The sequence below is a fragment of the Suillus plorans genome (assembly GCF_016647745.1).
Source record: "Suillus plorans strain S12 chromosome Unknown HD556scaffold_44, whole genome shotgun sequence".
NCBI classification, from domain to species: domain Eukaryota; kingdom Fungi; phylum Basidiomycota; class Agaricomycetes; order Boletales; family Suillaceae; genus Suillus; species Suillus plorans.
The window spans coordinates 22218-41994 of NW_024537428.1; the positions used below are offsets into that span (position 1 = coordinate 22218).

General features: G+C 44.4%; 4 protein-coding genes across 4 annotated transcripts; 2 read left to right on the plus strand and 2 right to left on the minus strand.

Moving 5' to 3' along the window:
* Positions 1-1887: 1887 nt before the first annotated feature.
* Positions 1888-3703, plus strand: HD556DRAFT_1445411 (ribonuclease H-like domain-containing protein; the record flags this gene model as incomplete). Its single annotated transcript, XM_041306918.1, has 9 exons — positions 1888-2065; positions 2113-2129; positions 2349-2435; positions 2539-2701; positions 2759-2862; positions 2912-3125; positions 3174-3262; positions 3311-3374; positions 3426-3703. The coding sequence occupies 9 exons, from the start codon at positions 1888-1890 to the stop codon at positions 3701-3703; spliced, it is 1194 nt and encodes a 397-aa protein (XP_041158040.1).
* A 5043-nt stretch (positions 3704-8746) lies between these two features.
* On the minus strand, positions 8747-8983 carry HD556DRAFT_1199636 (uncharacterized protein; the record flags this gene model as incomplete). The annotated part of the gene is made up of 1 exon (XM_041296356.1): positions 8747-8983. A coding segment is annotated over one exon (237 nt), but the record flags the coding sequence as incomplete, so codon positions are not given.
* Positions 8984-10160: 1177 nt separating this feature from the next.
* Positions 10161-10973, plus strand: HD556DRAFT_1206169 (uncharacterized protein; the record flags this gene model as incomplete). Its single annotated transcript, XM_041296476.1, has 3 exons — positions 10161-10445; positions 10499-10720; positions 10773-10973. Coding segments are annotated over 3 exons (708 nt in total), but the record flags the coding sequence as incomplete, so codon positions are not given.
* A 1132-nt stretch (positions 10974-12105) lies between these two features.
* HD556DRAFT_1205075 (uncharacterized protein) lies at positions 12106-12398 on the minus strand (the record flags this gene model as incomplete). The annotated part of the gene is made up of 2 exons (XM_041296455.1): positions 12106-12219; positions 12273-12398. Coding segments are annotated over 2 exons (240 nt in total), but the record flags the coding sequence as incomplete, so codon positions are not given.
* Between the last annotated feature and the right edge of the window lie 7379 nt (positions 12399-19777).

Consider the following 19777-nt stretch of genomic DNA (forward strand, 5'->3'; position numbering starts at 1 on the left):
TATTGCTTATTCACTTGTCATTTTTTTTTCACAAGCACTCACAAGTAAATGCGTGATTCACAAGTGCCCACAAGTGCAACAAGTGCCGAAAGCAAGGAAAACAAAAGTGTGTTGTAGATTACAAGTAAATACAATGTTACAACTATGAATAACATGCAAGGCCGCTCGCAGCAGCACTCCTTGAACATTCGCAAATGAGGTCCACAGAAACCCGTACCGGTATAGCCTGTCACAAATCAGCCATATGAAAATGATTAGTATGAATTCACGTACCTCCAGGCCCCAGGGAAAGATGTCCAGCCGAAGGAATCGAATTGCGACCAAGCTCGATGTCATGCCAGCAGGTCGAAAGATCTGTTGGGAATTGTGCCAACCGTTGACGGCACTAGTAGGAACACGCACCAGCCCTGTGAAAGCAGTGGCTTACGATGACATCCAAAACATTCAAGTCTAACATTTGTGTATGTTAGTTTATTCCCACATTCTCACATGACTTTCAAAATGGTTCAACCGTTCCTCGTTCTTCGACACAGTGACATAGTCGATGCCTTTCTTCCTTTGCTCTGCCACCTCATGTAGGTGGATGGATATATCCCTTTGGGCTATAGCCCTAAAAGTGTGATATATTAATCAGTCTAATTATCCATGATCCAAATGGATGTATCCCTTGGTGGATCCCAAATGCTAGCATACACAGCCGCATCTTTTGCATTTTTGAAACTCAGCCATTTTTCATTCCAGGATGTGTGGTAATTCTCCCACATTATTATTTAGGGTTACCGAAGTTCAGTCCAGAACCTAGGGTTCGAACCTGAACCCCTGAACTGGACCTACAGGTTCAGGTTCAGCCCTTGGGTGTGGGGTTAGTTAGGGTTCAGGGCAGAGGTAGCCTCCCTGAACTTGGTTTGAACTGGTCTGAACCTGTTAGGGTTAGTTAGACTCTTGTTTGCCAATATTCAGTGGCTTTTGCAGCAGTGCTAGACAGTAATTACCATATTTGATCAGGCAAATAACTTGAATTTTTTTTGGCCAACAACCCTCAAACATTTGTCTACACAATGTCCAACGCTGATGAAAGTCAGTGTGCATCCAATCCAGATGGAACTTTAAAGGATGCATCTGAAATCACATTCTACGAATCGACGAGACACCTATCAACAAAAATTCCGTAACATCGAAGATACCAGCTGAATCAGGTAATCCTATGTTAATTGTACTATTCTCATCGCATTAACTCTATCTACATCAGCTCTGAGTCAGCTTGTTATCCATTCAGCCCTCACAAAGTCTGGCGCTATACCTGCAGCAAGAGTAGCTGGTAGCCATGTTCAAAAACCAGCATGGAAGCTCACCACTCATGAAAATGCTGCATCATCATCATCTGTAACAAATCACAAACGCAAATGTCAGTTGTTGGATCCGAACGATTCTGAACTAGCGCGCAAGACTTCTCGTATGTGCATCGACTCAGAAGATGAGTCCCATGACCCTCCCACATCTGTTCTCGAGCAAGATGCAGATGGTCACAATGACACACAACTGGAGGTTGAAGATGACAACACCTTGAAGTCTTATGCAGAGATTCAGGATGAACGTTGCACTGAAATGCAGGTTAGGTCTTGTCATTTTTTGTTTTAAGGTCAAGTAATCTAACATTCGTTTGCATCCGTTTGCACACATTTGCACTCACATCTGCACCCTGCAGGTTAGTTTTTTATTATCTTTACATCTATAATACTGATTTCAATCCTTTATCTCATTCATTTGCGTTTGTTTGCTCGCATTTGGGTTCACACTCACGTCCTGTCCTCATTCTCGTTTGTGTGTGAAACGTTTGCGCTTTTCACTCGCATCCTGTCCTCATTCTTGTTTGTTGCCTGGACCTCAATGGCATATGACCCCTACCTCGGTATCACTGCTCACTACATTGATGCACCCATAGATAAGCCAACCGACTGGGAACTCAAGTCGAGGACCCTTGCCTTCACTGGCATTGATGGTGATCATGGTGGTGCCAATATGGCTCGCATCATTACCAGAGTCGTTGACCACTATGGTCTTGCTGGTAAGTTAGGATGAGTGATGTCTGATAATGCCTCTGCCAATGATAAGGCAATGAAAGTATTGCAGTGAGAATTTGATGACCCTAATGGCTGTTGTTGGCTGGCAAAGGAGTGTCGAGTTAGGTATGTGGCTAGTTTTGTCTAAGTTTATTGTCGAGTAACTGTGGTGGCAGGTGTATGGAGCACTCAATGCACCTTGCAGCAAAGGCATTCCTTGAAGACATCTGTCCAAACCCAGCTCGTATCAAGTCAAAGTCAAAGTCAAAAGGTAAATTGAAGGGTTAGGGTGAGGTCGAGGTCGAGGATGATGAAGACTGGGTTCATGCTATGGAGCTTGAGGAGCCTGCTCTCGAGGGTGAGGAAGTAGATGAGGTAGAGTAGTTCGAGCCAGGTGACCTTCTTGGCAAGGTGCTGGCATTGATCACTCAGGTATCTCTTTTTTTGTTGCTTCTAATGATCTAACCTATGTTTATAGGTTAGTCTTTTGCCCCAAGCAAAGACATACTTTGCCACGATTTGTAAGAAGGAGGGCCTAGCCCCACTCCAGCTTATCAAGTGGATTCAAACTCGATGGGGCTCCATGTGTGACCTCATCGAGCGACTCATTGTCAATTGTACAGTATGGGTTATTTTCCTAAGTTAGTTCACTTGCTAATTCTCCTATGAGGCTGTTGATAAGTTGTGTGCTATTGCAGACCGTTCTTCGAAGGTTCCAAAGCTCAAGGGTAAGAAGTATGCTGACTATGCAATCACTGATGAGGAGTGGAATATGCTGTCCCTCATCGAAGAGGTGTTGAAGGTTAGTGTGACACCTTCTTTAATATCCTTGTTGATATCCTATGATGTAGGAGCCTCGAGATGCCCAGTCAATGTTCTCTTCTGAGAATCAGCCCACTGTGGGCAGGACTATCCCAACTCTTGAGACACTTCAGGAGTGCTGGGTGAGGTTTGCAAGTATGCTGAAGTTCATAAAGCTCAAGACTGCCTTGAACAAGGGACTCAAGAAGCTGAAGAAATATTACCGCCTTGTTGACCAGAACAATGTCTCTTTTATTAACTTAGGTAAGTTATATCTTGCCTAGTTTTTTTTCTGACTGTTTCATGTTCTAGCCTTGGACCCCAACTTCAAGCTCAAGTATACAAAAGAACAGTGGGACCCAGAGTATTATGATGCAGGTATGATTTTACTCAAGGAAGTGGTAAGTTTTTTTAGGCTATGATGTGTCCAGCCCTAAGAACTATGCTAGTTTAATGTATATGCAGCCAATGCTGCATCAAATGAAGTACTAGAGGTTTCACCTCCAAAACCTGGTAAGCATTAGTTAGTTAGTTAGATACCACTACTTCTAATGTCTCCCTCAGATTCACCTATCAAGGGGGGTGGATATGGCTCTACCATGATGCGTAAGGTAATAAAGGCCCATATGGACTGTGAACCACGTGGCCATGACTCCCACCAAGAGCTCAAGCATTATCTTAAGAGCCCTCTTGAGACTGTGGATGATTTGGTTAAGTGGTGGGGTGTACTGTGGGAATTTCCCCACTACACCAAAAACATCACCTATTGGGAATCTCCACAATATCAATTATTCCCACACCCTTCCCCACCTCACTGCAGCTTCACCACCACACCACAATAGGTCCCTGTGCATATATAAGTAGTAGTTTAGTATGTATATGTATAATATAATGTAATAGACCACTTTTTATCCTTCTACATCAGCAAAAACCTCCTTTTAATATCAGCGAAAATTCAATCAGATTTTACCGAAGGTAGAAAATCATGTACCATTTTCTCAAATGTGTGACAATAAGATACAATATTCAACCAATTCGACTAATGTGATAAATGGCCCATAGAATTTGCAAAATTGAGAGAAAATTGTTTGGTACATTGGTACTACTAGTAGTCATTTTCGACCAATAAATTATAATTTTATAGCATATGATTATGCTAATTTATGTATGCTGTGAGTGACATGTTGGACTTCCAACAGATGAATGAGCCTAACTTGCCCTCTCGCACCCGGTGTCTGATTTCAGCATCCAATGGTTCAACGTTCAACGTTCAATCACGGACTTACACTATTTGATTTGGTTTGGGGCTGTCAGGTATCAGGAGATAGCGGAGTGTGTCAAATTTTCAAGTCAATGTTTCCGAGTCACCCGCCACTGATTTCTTTCTGATCTCACTCTCACAGTGTCACTCCACATAGTCCATCAGATTTAGTATTATGTCCCTGTCCTAAGTGCAACTCATGCCAACTGAGAAGGCTGCAACCATGCGAGCTGCAGAGTTGAGAAGGAAGGATCATGCACTGGTGGATGTTAACGATTCCAAGTCACCTGTATGTTTCCTGGTCATCAGATAATTTTTTTTACTGATCACTGAACATTTCATCTTCAATGTTCACATGTACGAAGGCCTCAGCAGCCACGAGTCTGCAGTGATATACCATATTCCATCAGTACCTATCCAGTATGTATCATCTGAACGGCTTCTTCTTCATTCTGACTTGAAAGCTTAGTGTCGACGTTCTGGGTAAGCTGATCCTGATCTTTGTTCGTCTGCCGTTAAACTTGTTTATTCAGACACATATTCACTCTGCCACTTTCACAGTTACGACTAGCACGATCCTAGGCATCCCTGTCTGCCCCTCGAGGTCAAGCAGTGTTCTATACTTCATGTCGTTTATTTTCTTATTTGTGTTTCAACTAGGTATGTTGCTGGGGACTAGGAGGATTGATTGCGAATGCATGCTCACTAACACTTGCTCCAGTATTGATCACTCTCACACTCACATGTGCCATCCAGAGCTGGTGGTCGACAAAGGGCCCTCTGCAAGCCATCTTGGTGAAGCATAATGTATTCTACTATGTACGCGGTCTCTGTGAGTCGGTGAAGGTTCACCTATACAGAGAGGAACAAATGAGGCTCCTGACTGTATCTATAAATGTTGTAAGGTCGCGCATTGCCTAGTCTACTATACTTGAGATGACAAGTGTGTTTGACCCTAAAGGGGAAGCAAGTGCAGCAAGGATCTAGAAGTATGCGCTGAAGGCGCTACTGGTTGGCTGATGTGAAGCATGGGAAAGTGTAGGTGCGCGCAAGGCGCGGGAAAGCAAAGGTGCATGCGAGCCGTGGGAAGCGCACGTGAGCGGAAATGAGAGAGAGTAAGATTGAGTTTGCTTAAGTGATGATTAGATACTAGACAAGAGGTGAGAGATGCAAGCTGAGAGGTGAGAGATGCGAGGTGCCAAGGAATAGATTTCAACTATCTTCTGCTAGGTAGTAAGTGGGTGAGTCAGTAGGTAGGTTCCGTGAGCAATATTATGTACTGCTGGCACTTATATATGGCGCCTAAGTGCTGTCATGCAGAGCCGAAGAGCTACCGAGTGAGGTATGTAAAGATATATGTAAGTAAGGGTCCATGATAAAAATAAAGGTGGAACGATACACAGATAAGAGAAATAGAAATATATGCACTAGAGAACTTGGTGGACAGTAGATGGATGCATCTGGATGGCTGGTGCTATAGGGCGCTCAAGCGCGGGAAAGCGCGCCCCTAGTGACAACTGCCATATCACACAATGAGAGGCATGAGTCTCTACATCAGGACTTTGCATGTTTCATGTTTCCATACTCACCTCAATCAGCAGCACGCCATCAATGGGGACATCCAATGTGGTCGATGAAACTACGCCAGCAATGTCTGCGCACCAACTAAGTGGCCTTTCCCTTCCAAATTCTTCTACTGGATGTCTGCCTTTGTTTTGACACCCTTCACTAGCAATTGGGCATTGTCCAAGGCCGGAACATTACAAAACAGGACATTGCACGAGCACATTCTGCTACTACTGATCAGCACAGCGCCATGGAGTTGAGGGTATAGCGGAGGAATGATAAATAATGGTCATTCATTTGTATTTTCTAGATTTCATATTCAATGATATTTGTTTGATGGTATGGGATCAATTGGACAATGGCCTGAAAATACTGTTCTTATTGTCGTGAATTGAGATCCAATTGGCGAAAATCTTCAAGGGACTAAAATAATTTGTTGAATGCTCGCAGATTGACACAAATTGGATCACATTGGATCCGATTTGAGAACGAGGTTTTCCCTAATGTACAGGAACAAAAATATAGAAAATTGCATTTTTGACACTTTTGATGTTTTTCAGTATCTTACTCTTGGATAAATAATGCAACCTATTCATATATCATTAGCATAGCATATATACTTGCTTTGTATGACAAGAATCAGCTCAAAATAGGCTGGAGTTTTGAGCTAGTGTAGATGCTTGCTATTTCTACTGATAAGGAGCCCATACTTTCAAAGCATTGAAATCTAATAATCAGACACTTGGAGTAGATTTCAAATACATTCAGTATCATAGGTCTGAATTTAAAAAACAATCCAACAAGAATTGAGTGCTGGGGAAGTGAAATAGATAAGAAATTGAGTGTAGGAAAGTTCAAAGACCCAAAACATCGAAAATGGTCAGTTGGGCAGTAGTAGAACTTTAATGCTGGGTCAACTCAAATATACACCGCATCCCTTCCACCACCCTCTAACCTCAGGGCACTATGTAGTATGGGTTCCTTCAGTAGTCTACCATGTATCCTATACATTTTTAATGAAATATTTGAGCTGTACCATATATAAATCACTGCAGGCATTTCCCCATTTTCCTCCACCAAACATCCAAAAAACATTGATTGAGAAGATAGAATTTTCCCTTCATTTTGTCTGTCAAAACATTGAAAAAAAGTAATTCATGTTTCAATGATTTTCTGTGTGTGAGACATGATGCAAAAATTGATCATGTTCCTTCAAGGATAATGCTGTATTTTCCTCCTACTGTCTTTTAAATGACAGCTTAAAATAATGTTAATTTTCTTCTCTGTGTTGTTCAAATATACACAGAACATTTAAAAAACATAGTATATTTGAAAAACATGGAGAAGGAAATTAACATTATTTTAAGCTGTCATTTAAAAGACAGTAGGTGGAAAATACAGCATTATCCTTGAAGGAACATGATCAATTTTTGCATCATGTCTCACACACAGAAAATCATTGAAACATGAATTACTTTTTTTCAATGTTTTGACAGACAAAATGAGGGGAAAATTCTATCTTCTCAATCAATGTTTTTTGGATGTTTGGTGGAGGAAAATGGGGAAATGCCTGCAGTGAATACAACTTTGTGTGAAAAGATATCAGTTGTCACTTTTCACACATATGTCATTTTACTAGCCATTCAGTCAGTCCTTCATGGATCTTTCTAAAACTTTAAATCTATCTTCAGGGACATATATGAGAGGTATCTGAGGTCTTTGATCACTTATCACAGGCTTGATTACTATGTAGGCCTCTTATCAGTAGAAATACCTCCTGTACATTAGATATCAATGCTCCGGCCTATTTTGAGCTGATTCTTGTCATACAAAGCAAGTATATATGCTATGCTAATGATATATGAATAGGTTGCATTATTTATGCAAGAGTGAGATACTGAAAAACATCAAAAGTGTCAAAAATGTGATTTCTATATTTTTGTTTCTGTAGAAGGATCCTATGTGTGTACTGGTCCAGCTATATAATAGATCTACTACAAATATACATAGAAATAGACCCCTCACCTCAATTTATGTCCAGTCCTGCAGGAAAACTTTTCACAGGGGGTAAACCACCAGGAGAGAGGGGGCACACCATGCAACAAGGTATTCTCCTATAGTCCTGAGCTCCTGATACATTGTTCCTATTGTTGAATAGATGCTGGGAACAATTTTTGCAAGTCTATTAACCCAGAAACCAAAAAATGCAAACCTATTTTGTGTTTTCATGTATATATGCTGTATTTATTTATGTAGGACGCTTCAGGGGGTCAAATAAAGATGGGAATCTACTCATATATGCTCATAAACATGTTCTAAACATCACAGAACACCTCCCTATCAAAGGGGCAAAAATGCGAAACTGTGTTCTAACCTACCCTATGTTGAAAGGGCCCTAGAGGAGGAGCAGGCACACAAATAGACAAAAAAAGTGGTCTATTACATTATATTATACATATACATACTAAACTACTACTTATATATGCACAGGGACCTATTGTGGTGTGGTGGTGAAGCTGCAGTGAGGTGGGGAAGGGTGTGGGAATAATTGATATTGTGGAGATTCCCAATAGGTGATGTTTTTGGTGTAGTGGGGAAATTCCCACAGTAGGTGGCCAAAAATGCAGTGTGGGGATAATGTGGGGGGGCCCTGATATGAGAAGCAATCTATTTTTAACTGATGTAGGTACAGTTGGAAACCCGCTGATATCTCGGCAGGAAACACTAAGTGAATCGAACAATGAATAATAGGACAAAGCCATGAATTTCCGAAGTGTGATATAAAAGAGCAGGTAATGGTAAGTGGTCAACCCGAGCGTAAGTGAACATGACATTTTGCATGAGGATATAAAGGGGCGATCATGTGATGTGTGTTGACTTAAGCGTGTTGTAAGCAATCAGCTTACACTCTCCCTCCTTTTGAAAACATTTCTGTCTCTCTGTAGCTCTTTAGGACGTCCGTGTCCTCCAGCTCTTTTCCTGCTATCCATACGTCCCCTTCTGGGCCGAAGCCGCGCCACTGTACGAGGTATTGGAAGGCGCGCCCTCTTGTCTTGTGGTCAAGTATCCTTTCTATCTCCCATTCTTCTGCGCCTGCTGACGTGATTACAGGCACGGGTTTCTGTTGGATCCTTGAGGGGTACAGGCTCTCATTGTTTGCGATGTGACATTTGAGTTCAGAGGCATGAAACGTAGGCAAAATGTTAGTGTGTGCAGGCATATCTAAGGTATAAATGGAAGACTTAGGGTTCGCTGAGATGATTTTGTAGGGTCTGTCGTATCTGGGCATGAATTTTGCCACATGTTTCTCATTTCTGTTGAGATATTCCCGTCTTCTGTGGGCGGTTGACAGGTATACCTCATTTCCAATGTCGTATGTTGGTTCTCTCTCTCTATGTATGTTCGCAGTGTTTGCTTGGCTGATCTTGGCTGATCTTGGCAGCTAGCATGGAGTCATGTGTGTCTGATATATCTTGCAGGAAGTCTTTGTGTAGTGTATGTACACCTTCTGGCATCAAGGGCGGCAGGAGTCATGGTGTCCACCCGAGGTGCAGATGGAATCATGAGTACTTCGTTGATGCATTACAGCTGTTTTCATATCGATAGACCAGAATTGAGAAAATTCATTCAGCCGCTTTTGTTTGTTGTTGGAGCGACGCCAAACAGAGGCGCTCCATACTAGCTGCTTTTGTAAGTGTCTAACCTGACTTGGACTTGTGGGGCTTGTGTGGCCCTGTGGGGTAGTGGCACCACGCGCACTGAGTTACTGATCTGTGTCGTGCGACCAGCTGCACATGGTGATGGCTATCACCAACTGTAACCTCCATTGTCGAGCAGCGAAGCCCTCCGAGTCACCGTGCAAGACAATACAATGTTGTCAAAGGTTAGTGAGTCAGCTCATTATCAAATGGGGCTCCACTTAGTCTCTACAACCCTGGCATTTTAGTGAGATCGCACTCTTCGTCTCCGTCGAAAACAATGGTGTTTCGGACCATACAACAATGATGATCCATCCGGGCACTACTGCACTGTGGTATATAATCCTGTTAGCATTTTGGAAGGGGTGAGTCGCATCGTTCAACCCCAACATGTCTGACTCGAGTCCCAGTTCTCCAAGCCAGAGTCCTTCTTGCCTTATTAATGCGGATCAACGCGAAATCCTTGAACGTCGTTATCCTTGTGCTGGCTACTGGTTCAATATGCTTCCAACTCATCCTTTCATCCATGGACCTCCAAGTCAGCTTTCGCAGACTCAATTCCAAGGCCCTGTCAGCATGCCTCCTCCGTATTCACTCCAAGGGACACTACATAATCCTGATGATGTGGTCCGTCAAGATTCAGCCACTGCACCATCAACTCAACAGCCACGTCAACACGGCGCAAATACAGTGATTTGTAAGTACATCCACTGTATTGTGACGCAACTAGACAATATCTAACATCATGTGTGGTTAGCTGTTGCCAACATTGATATCTCAGTACCATTAAATACTGGAGTTGTAGGTGGACGTATCAGCCGTGTCCAAATCCGCCTTCCTGTCGATATTCCATTTGAAGACTTTTTTTCGCGTATTTGTGCCAAAATGGACCTGGACCCAGCAAACGCTGAACTTGGCTACAAGTTTCATAACGATCGAGTCCGAGATGACCCTCATCAGCTCTCCAATGACCAACAGCTTTGGGAGGCATTTGAGCAGGGCTGTGACCTCATCAAACAAGCTCGAAGTCGGCGAGTAGTTCTTGAAATACACAACCTGGTAAGAGAATACTCTAGTGTTCAAGTATTGCCCAACAACTAACTCATTATTAGAAGCCAACTCGTCAGGCAGCATCTGCCACCCATGCTCGTCGTGATGAAGCTGTCAATGACAGTCAAGACCCTCCAACCTCCATGAGCTTTGCCTCCGAGCTGCGAGAGCTCAAGAATAAGCTAGATTGTGAGAAGCACGGAAAATTCTGCTATATCAATCCTATTAGTGATGACCACGAAGCTCAAGACATCTATAACCTCACCCTCTGGGCGAAAAAGATAGTGAGTGACGAAAGTTCAGCATAACAGCAATGTTTGACTCATGTATTCGAAGCTCTTGGCAGAGGCTACCTATGAGAAGCCTCCGGAGATGGCTGCCTTTGACCATGTTCCAAAGAAACGACGACTATCTTCGGCAAACACCTCATCTGCCAGTGCAGCTCCCACCCTTCCAGTCATTCACGTCCATATTCCTCCTATCACTAAGGAGGCTCTTGGTGATACTGGTGGCCACCGTCGAGCCAATACTTCCCGAGGTTTTGCAACAACGTTCCTTTGCCATGACGAGGATGACAAATTTATCACCTACCCACCCATCACTGATGTTCTTCGCGAGATGGATGCCACCATGCCACTCTTGCATATGTCCCAATACAAGGACAGCCTCCTCAGTCATGGTGTTGCCTACGTCAATGGTGTTATTGGCCTATCTGATGAGTTTTTTGTTGATGTTGTTGGCATGCCAATGGGCGTCATTCGATCGTTCTTGAAAGTGACTCACCGACTCATTCGATACGCTAGGAAGGGCAAAGGAAGGGCCACCAATAGCAATGATGACAAAGAGAATTATGATCAATGCGGCTGCCGCGAGCAGAGTGTTGAAATTTGAATGAAGCTCGGAGATTCAAAGTCTTGTTTGTTGTAGTTGTCAGATGTCAAGTAATAACTGTCTTCATACAAGTCTTGTAGTATTGTGGTCAAGTAGTGTTGTACGAAATCTTGTATTGTCATTGTCAAGTAGTAGTATCTGTAATTCTACATTATCATTCACATCAAGTATCCACTGTCTGCAAACCATCCTCGAACTTTTTCCTCTGTCACAGATGCAAATACCGCTTCCCACAGCAGGCTATAAGGATCACAGGTGAGTTCACCTGTTAATTCACCCCTGGCATAGTCGCGGTTCCGCCTTATCCAAGCTTTGAGTGCCGAAAAGGCTTCTTCGATAGGGTTGAAGTCAGGAGAATAAGGTGGCAAATACACAAGGCGCATTCCCCTGAAGAAAGATCAATGGCATTACCCAAACGGTGACATTGAGATAACTTACCTTTGCTGAATCATTTCTTCAAGATATGCCGACTTGTGTATGCTAGCATTGTCCATCACGATGACAGAGTTCTTCTGTGGGAATGGGTTCATATTGTCGAGTAAACCCTCTATGAATTCATTGAAGGTCGCAGCAGTATATGGACGGTCTTGGATATCAAGATGTAAGACACCATCCAGTGAGATAGCTGGAAGAATAGAATATCTGAAAAGACAAACCGCTGTCAAGACACTCCTGTTTGCAAATTTTCGACATACCTTTGACCCCGAATGAAGTAATCACGCCGACAAGCACGCACTCCCATTTGCGACCAAGCATTTGGACGCTTGGTTGTAATTCGGTTACAGGCAGATTCATCTACAAAGACGAGCTGATCAGGACAGAAATTCTCAGCAATGAAAATTTGATATTGGTCGCGTTTGTCTTCGTTGCGCTCGATTGCAGTTCTAGTTACCTGGATGACATTGTCAGAATTTATATGTGCAAACATAGTTTACTAGTACATACCCGCTTGTGTGACAAACCATGCCTATGCAGCATTCGTTCGATAGTGGCAAGGGATACCTCAATACCCCTCACCTCCTGTAGTGCACTTCGTAGTTCAGATAGAAATATGTCGGGAGTACGTTTGATATGTGAGATGAGGTACTACAACAGTGAGGTATTAGATTCAGGATATCCTTGTGCTTTCACTTACTGTAACGTCCTGTGCTGTAAGTAGACGAGGACGACCACTTTCCAGAGGTTTTCGAACAACGGAGCCTGTGAGTTGTGAGAGCTGAAGAACACGATTGACTGTTCGATGGCTGCATCCCGTCACTTGTGATATGGCCTTTGATGTCATGCCATGTGTGGACATGGTAACCCACTGCTGTTTCGCAGCATCTGGTATATGTCGACGGTTTCCATTCATGATGATGATGGCTGGCAGTTGTTATAGTACTAGTACTGAGTCGGACAAAGGTAGCTTAGCGTGAGCGCCTCTGTTTGGTGTCACAAACAAAAGCGGCTGAATGAATTTTCTCGATTCTGGTCTATCAATATGAAAACAGCTGTAACCGACAACATCAGATTGAACCTTACCCTTGGAAGTGCCGCTACCCATCCTGTCTGACGGCGATCCACAAAGTAGCGCAGCGGTTGATTCAGTGTTTTGTTGGTGTTCTCACTTGCACCGTCGGTCTGTGGATGGTAAGCAGTGGACATTTTTAGATGTATACCTGTTAGTTTATGTAACGCCTTCCAGAACTTGCTAGTGAATATCTTGTCTCGGTTGGATACGATCTCCATTGGCAGTCCGTTTTCACAGTACCATTGGTTGAAGAAAAGGCCTGCTACCTCGCTCGCCTTCATGTTCATTCTGCATGGTACTAGATGTAAGTCTGCTCCCAACCGATCCGTGATTGTCATGATGCCATCGAAACCTTGTTCCACAGGTAAGGGTCCTACGAAGTCCATTGCAACCGATTCCCCGCGACCATCAGGTACAGGCAGAGGGTGTAGTGGTCCCTGTGGGTTTGTTATGTGACTTTTGTTCCTAGCGCACTCAGGGCATGAAGGTATGTAGCTTTCTTCGAGGTCTCGTCTCATGTTTGGCCAATAGAACGATTCACGCAGGGCTGCGTAGGATTTGTCGGCTTCAAAATGCCCTAAGTCGTAGTGTGCGAGGCGGAATAGTGTTTCGCGGAGGTGGGTTATTCGTGGGATTATGAGACGTTTGTTGATGTACAGTAGACCATTTCGTTGCTCTAGCCCAGGCAATGAGTCTACCAGTTTTCCCAATTTTACACACCAGGGGTCACTTTTGTACCCTTTTTTGATGTCTGAAGTAAGCGAGTTGTCGTGCATGATTGATAACACAAGTGCGACCATGTTCGTTCCGTTTACGACACTTGAAGGCAGGTTCACTGTTTCTTTTGCATAGGTAGGGACATCTTCGTCTTCAGGAGGTAGTCTTGACAGCTGTTAAGAACATGCTCAAGGGTCGAATCCGAAGGGCTTGGCTTCAGCTCGTGCACTGCGCCCCTTACCTGAGTACGTGCCCCTAACTTCCGAAGGCTGTCGAACGATGTCCGAAGGTTACCGGACAATGTCCGGAGGGCGTTGGGTGATGTCCGGAGTCCGATGTCCGATGCGCGGGAATTCCGGCGGACGTTCGGAAACAAGAGATAAGACTAATCCGGACGAAGTCCAAACTAGAAAGGAAACAGCAGAGGACTACCAGAGGTAGAGGCGGAGGTGACAAGTCTATAGGAATCAATCCTAAGACGAGCAAAGGTTGATGAGAGAGAAACTCAAGTCAGACGGAGGAGAGAATGAGCAGAGTCTAAGATGATATTCGAACTAAGGATGTACATAGATTCTACAGGGTTTATATACTACTGAGGACTTATCGGAGAACAGAGACGCGCAGTCCGAAGCTATACAAAGCTGTGGACGGAGCGTATAGAAAAGTCAAACGGTAGTCTATCGGAAAATAGTAAATGAACCTGGAGATTAGAACAGATGAAAATAAAGGCGGAAATGAAATGAGGTACAGAAAATGATATAGTCTAACTGGAGTAGGAACGTACAAAGGGATAAGGCATGGAAGTTAGATGCGGGTCGGATCCGGACATAGATAGATGTCGGCCAGATACGGACTTCCGGAAATGATGTGTGTGATAGGTCCGGGTCCGGAACGCGGGATATGACAACAGCACATCTGCCACAGTGTTTTCCTCCCCCGGTATGTATTCAATCTTGAAGTCGTACTGCGCGAAAAATTCTTGCCAACGTGCTTGTCGTCTTGATAGCTCTCGTTGTGTCATGAATTTTTCAAGTGTCCTATGGTCTGTGTACACTGTGAACGGTGTTCTGAGTAATTCTACTCACCATTTCTTGAGGGCGCGTACAATTGCCAGTGGCTCTTTCTCATGCACTGGGTAGTTGAGTTGTGCCTCTCGCAGTTGCATCAAGTCAAATGCCACCGGATGTGATGTTTGCGCCATCTCACCAAAGCTTAGCATTGCACCTGTTCTCCAGTCACTCATGTCGCAAGTGACAAAGATCTTGTTCTTCCCTAAGTTGTCGTGGTCGATTGTCACCAGGCAATCGCGTCCGACAACCAGTTGTTTGATGTTGTCGAACGCGCGTTGATGCTCTGCAGTCCATCTTGGCCAATGCAATTCTGTGCTTTTCGTTGTTAGCGGCATTAGTAGTCTGGTGTGGTCCGCCAAGTGCGGCAAGAATTGTTCAAGGTAGCGGACCAGTCCTAGAAATGTGCATACATCACTTGTGCATTTTGGCGCGGGCCAGTCCAGAATGTGTTTGGCCTTGGAAGTGTCCGCTTCTATTCCCACTGCTGAAATGTAGTGACCCATGAAATCTATTTCCATGCAGAACAATGAAGTTTTCTTGGGTGAACAGAATAGACAAGCTTTTCGTAGAGCGTCGAGCACTTGTTTAACGTTCCGGATGTGTTCGGCTACTGACTGCGACCAGATAATGATGTCGTCCAGGTAGGTGTGACATATTTTTCCGATTAGAGGTCGCAGCGCAATGTACATTCGCTGTTGGTGTGTTGCCAGTGCATTTCTGCCTCCCTGAGGCATGACTGTCCATTCGTGGAGTCCTTTTGGTGTATCAATTGCTGTGTATTTGATATCATCAGGGTGTATGCACGTTTGGAAGAAAGAGTTTGTCATGTCAATTTTACCGAAAATCTTACCCTTTGTGCAATCACGTAGGATTTTGTCGATTCGCGGTAGTGGATGATTGTCCGGGATGGTTTTTGCATTTAGTGCTCTGTAGTCATTTACCCATCTAGGCAGTGCAGAGGGGTCTTTCTTTGGGATTAGGAACACCGGAGAAACGAATGAGCTTGACGATGGGCGCAGTCGTCCCGCGGCCACATGCTGATTCAGTAGCGCCTCCCAAGCTTCACGATACTTACGCGGTGTGTTATACCGCCGGAATTGAATTATTTTGTTTGGGTCCTTGAGGTGGATGCGATGTACGACGTCCATAGGCAAGTGGTCGATATGAGGAATGTCGTCTGCGAACCTATCTTCATACTTACGTCGCATATCGGCATCCAAATGTTCCATCTGGTCTTTGTTCTTTTCGATGAACGCTAACGTGTCGATCCTCCATCGCAGCACTGATGCAATGTTTGGCGTTATTGATGTCATGTGATCTTGCTATTCATCGCATCGTGTTGTAAGGATGGAGTTCAGTTCCTCAATTACACATCTACATAGTTGTTGTGCATCTCTTTTCAAGGGAATTGGTACATGAGCGCGTTGTATGCGTTGTGGGGGATTTAACAGGTCATAGTCCGATGTTTTGTCGATACAGGTCCGTAACTCGTGGTCTATAAGAAGGCAATTATGAGATAAGAACAGCTCCCCAAGAAGCAGGGGCACAACAAGGCGCAGTGCGATAATAGCACGAATAGTGCGTGAACGCCAGTCATGATTTAAAGAGGACAGAGATAAATGAACATATTCCAAAAAGTAAAGAGAAGAACTGTCCGATGCCAAAAAGGCTGAACTCGCTTTGATTGCTTTCTGCAGTTTGCATCTTTGTAGACCCAACTTGGTCACAAGTTCTTCATTAATAAGAACTAAATGTGATCCGTGATCAATTAAAACCTCTATACGTTCGAAGGAGGCAGAAGATGGTCCCGATACAAGACACAGCCACATCAAATGAGGGACTTCAAAAAGAGCTACACACATGTCTTCATCAGAGTCTGGTATCTCCTCAATCACCGATGAAGGCATCACTGCCCCAACGGTAGCAATGGCAGCCACAGGTTTTGTTTTCTTGTCGCTCTTTGGCTTTGTGGTGAGTGTGTCTGCCTCGGTCAAGGTCTTGTAGGACGATGGGTCCAGCGGGCCGTCCACTCATTCCTTAGAGCAATGCGAGATGTAAAACTTCCTGCATTTGTAGCAGCCGTTGTGTTCATTGAGTAGAGTCCTTTCGGACTGTGTCAAGGGTCCGAGACGAGCTGAGGAGGATGTAGAAGAGTTGGTACATGAGGTTTGGAAGGGTTTTGTCGTTTGCGTTGTTGTTTGACATTTGGACATACAATATAGTTCCTCAGCAATCTTTCTGTGAGAAGTGAGGTCCTCGCGATGTTCGTTGTCAAGTTCCTTCACTCCTTCTATCCACTTCTTCAAAGTTAGCATCGTCGCAAGCTTGGCCCTTAGCACAGGAGTGACTAGCTCGTCACACATGTTGGCCTCTAGCTGGTTGCATAGCTGCTCATCCAAGAGATGCGCTGTATTGCCATATAGTAGAGCGTTAAGGTTTTGTAAGTCTAGTGCCCACTTGTAGAAACTGTGTGTGCCTTGTTGTGAGCCAAGCACCTTCTTTCGTAGTTTCGAATCCCAGTGGGTCTCCAACCATGCATCCTTTAACACTGTCATGTATTCTTTGAACGTTCCCATGTCTAGGGTGGCTTTTTGTGTCAAGTACCAGGTGTGTAGACGCACATCCATCATGCCGAAAGCGATCATTCTGACTTGATTCTTTTCTTCTATTTCTTTGTGCATGAAGTACGTCATACATGCATTGTCCCAGTCGCGAGCTGCTTCAGGAGTAAGTTCACCCGCTAGAAGCTTTGGCGGCTTACTAGGGGCGGACTGTTCAACTATGGCGGGTTTCATTGAAGTTCGAGACGGGGGATCTTTGATGTATGAGGTGTCTGTTTCGGAGTCTGACGATGAGTTACGACGAGATTTGATAACAGCAGTACAAGTTTGATTGTTGTTTGAGACAATATTAGGAACTGCATCACCAAAATTGCCAAACTCAGACTCCACGTGATATGTGCCCAAATTTGGACATGTGAGTATTACACATCAGTCATGTGCAATACACCCTTGATATAGACATATCAGCGCGATACCAGTCCGTCAGGCTCACTGTCTGGTAGACATCACCTTCTCTGTAGTGTACTTATCAGACATATGCTAGGTAATAAAATCATCCAGAAGGCAGATTATGTCGCAGTGCTAAGAGCCAAAACTCTCGACCAGGCCAGAGATATTGTGCGCACAATCCGTAGGTCAAACAAACGACATGAGGGGTTTCAGGATATGATTGTTAGAGGGAACAAAAGAAATTGGTATAAGGACGACGAAGGCAATCCCAAGCCGCTTCCGGTCGTCGAACTTCTGCTGGATGAAGCCACGCGATGGGATTCAGCCTATATTATGCTGAATCGTTTACGAACCCTGCGCAAGGTAAAGCTCCCCGAACTAACCATGTTGTCATGGACTAATATTTGCCCAGGCTCTCGATAGGTTCCTCCAGCAATCCCTGCCAGCGAAAAAGCTGACTCCAACGCAATGGCATTTCCTGGAGGACCTCAAAGTAATTTTAGAAGTCAGTATTGCTGTGTTCGAGACTCATGATGCATTTTACCATTTTATATTAGGTGCCGCACGCTGCTCAGCAAGTTATGTCAAGCGAAAAGACTCCTGTACTGAGTCTCGCGGTTCCAGCCTTCGAAGAGTTAATTGAGCGGTGGAAGGAGATTGCAACATTCATTCTGCACTGTGCGCCCCTTATCGAAATAGGCTTGACATGGGCTGATAAGTACGATGAGTGAATGGGTGCCACAAATGCATATGCAGTCTCAATGTGTCAGTACGGCAATCTTTTAATAATGTTTGATATCTCACATGATTTTATAGTCATCGATCCTGCAATTCAGATGTCGTGGGTTCAAAATCATTGGGATAAAACCCAAAGTAATGCCGTCAAGATGTTCATTCTTGATTTGGTGCGTCTGACTCACCAATACCACTGTTTAAAGTCGAACTGATCATTTGAGATTTCCCAGATGCATGCCAAGAGAGCACAGTTGAAACCCACTGAATCTGTCCAGCCTCCACGGCAGCAGCCACGCTCACTAGGCTCGTGCCGCTATGGACTCCCTGATGCGCGCACGCTACCGAGTGTCCACGAGGGTGCCCAAACGGTCGATCAGGAATTCAGGGCGTACAGCATGGCTACTCTCAGCAGCAAGGGGACGAATATCCTCAGATTTTGGCAGGTGAGAGTCATGTCTCCTCAAATTACATCTCATTGTTGACCACCAGGGGTCTGCCAGGTTTCTGAGTCGATTTTTCCAACTATATTCGCTATTGCAATGGACTTCCTACCTATACAGGCCTCTGCTGTTTCGTGCGAGCGGGTCTTCTCTTCAAGTAGCGAAACCGACACCAAAAAACAGAATCGCATCTCCCCAGTGCTGATGGAGGCCCTGCAGATCGTCAAGTTCCTCCTGAAAAAAGAGCGACTTGACTTTACTCAATGTTGGGCGGCATCCCAGAAGGAGATGGAACTCCAGATGTTATTGGACGACTCTGACTATGACGATGAATGCCCACTGCCTGATACCAGCAGCGTCACAGGTGACAGTTATGCTCATGATGCTCTTCTCAGAGCTATCGCAGAGTACGAGTGTGATGATATTGATGATGCTGCTACTATCTATTCCCCGTGATGTACATTTACTCTTCGTACTTGATTTTTATTGATTCTCGATTCTTACTTCTCGATCCTACAGTTCTGGCATTGTGTTTATTATAGACTGTTTTCAATCATTCCCTCGTGTTTGTGCACTTACCATTCTTGAGTTCATGATCCAGGATAGACATTTGCATGGTGGAACGTTCCTGCACCATATATCAACTCCTGCACCTCTAGTCCCTCATAACGCGCATGACCCTCTCACCCACCTTCTCACCCAACGACCCTGACGCTTCAATCGTCTCACTTCCATACACACGTCATCTATGAGGTCAGCATAAATGGAAAATGCAACAGTAACGTACGGGTTCCACAACCTCCCAGATATCTTTCCCCAGACCAGCACAATTAAACAGCCTTTGCTGATCAGCAGGTTCTCAGATGTCATCTGAAGGGAAAGCACAGTACTAATGTTCGTGTGGCGAGCAACCGGTCTTCACCTGCATAAAGTGGGATTTTTGCTCTGCTGAAGGTCGTCTTTCCCT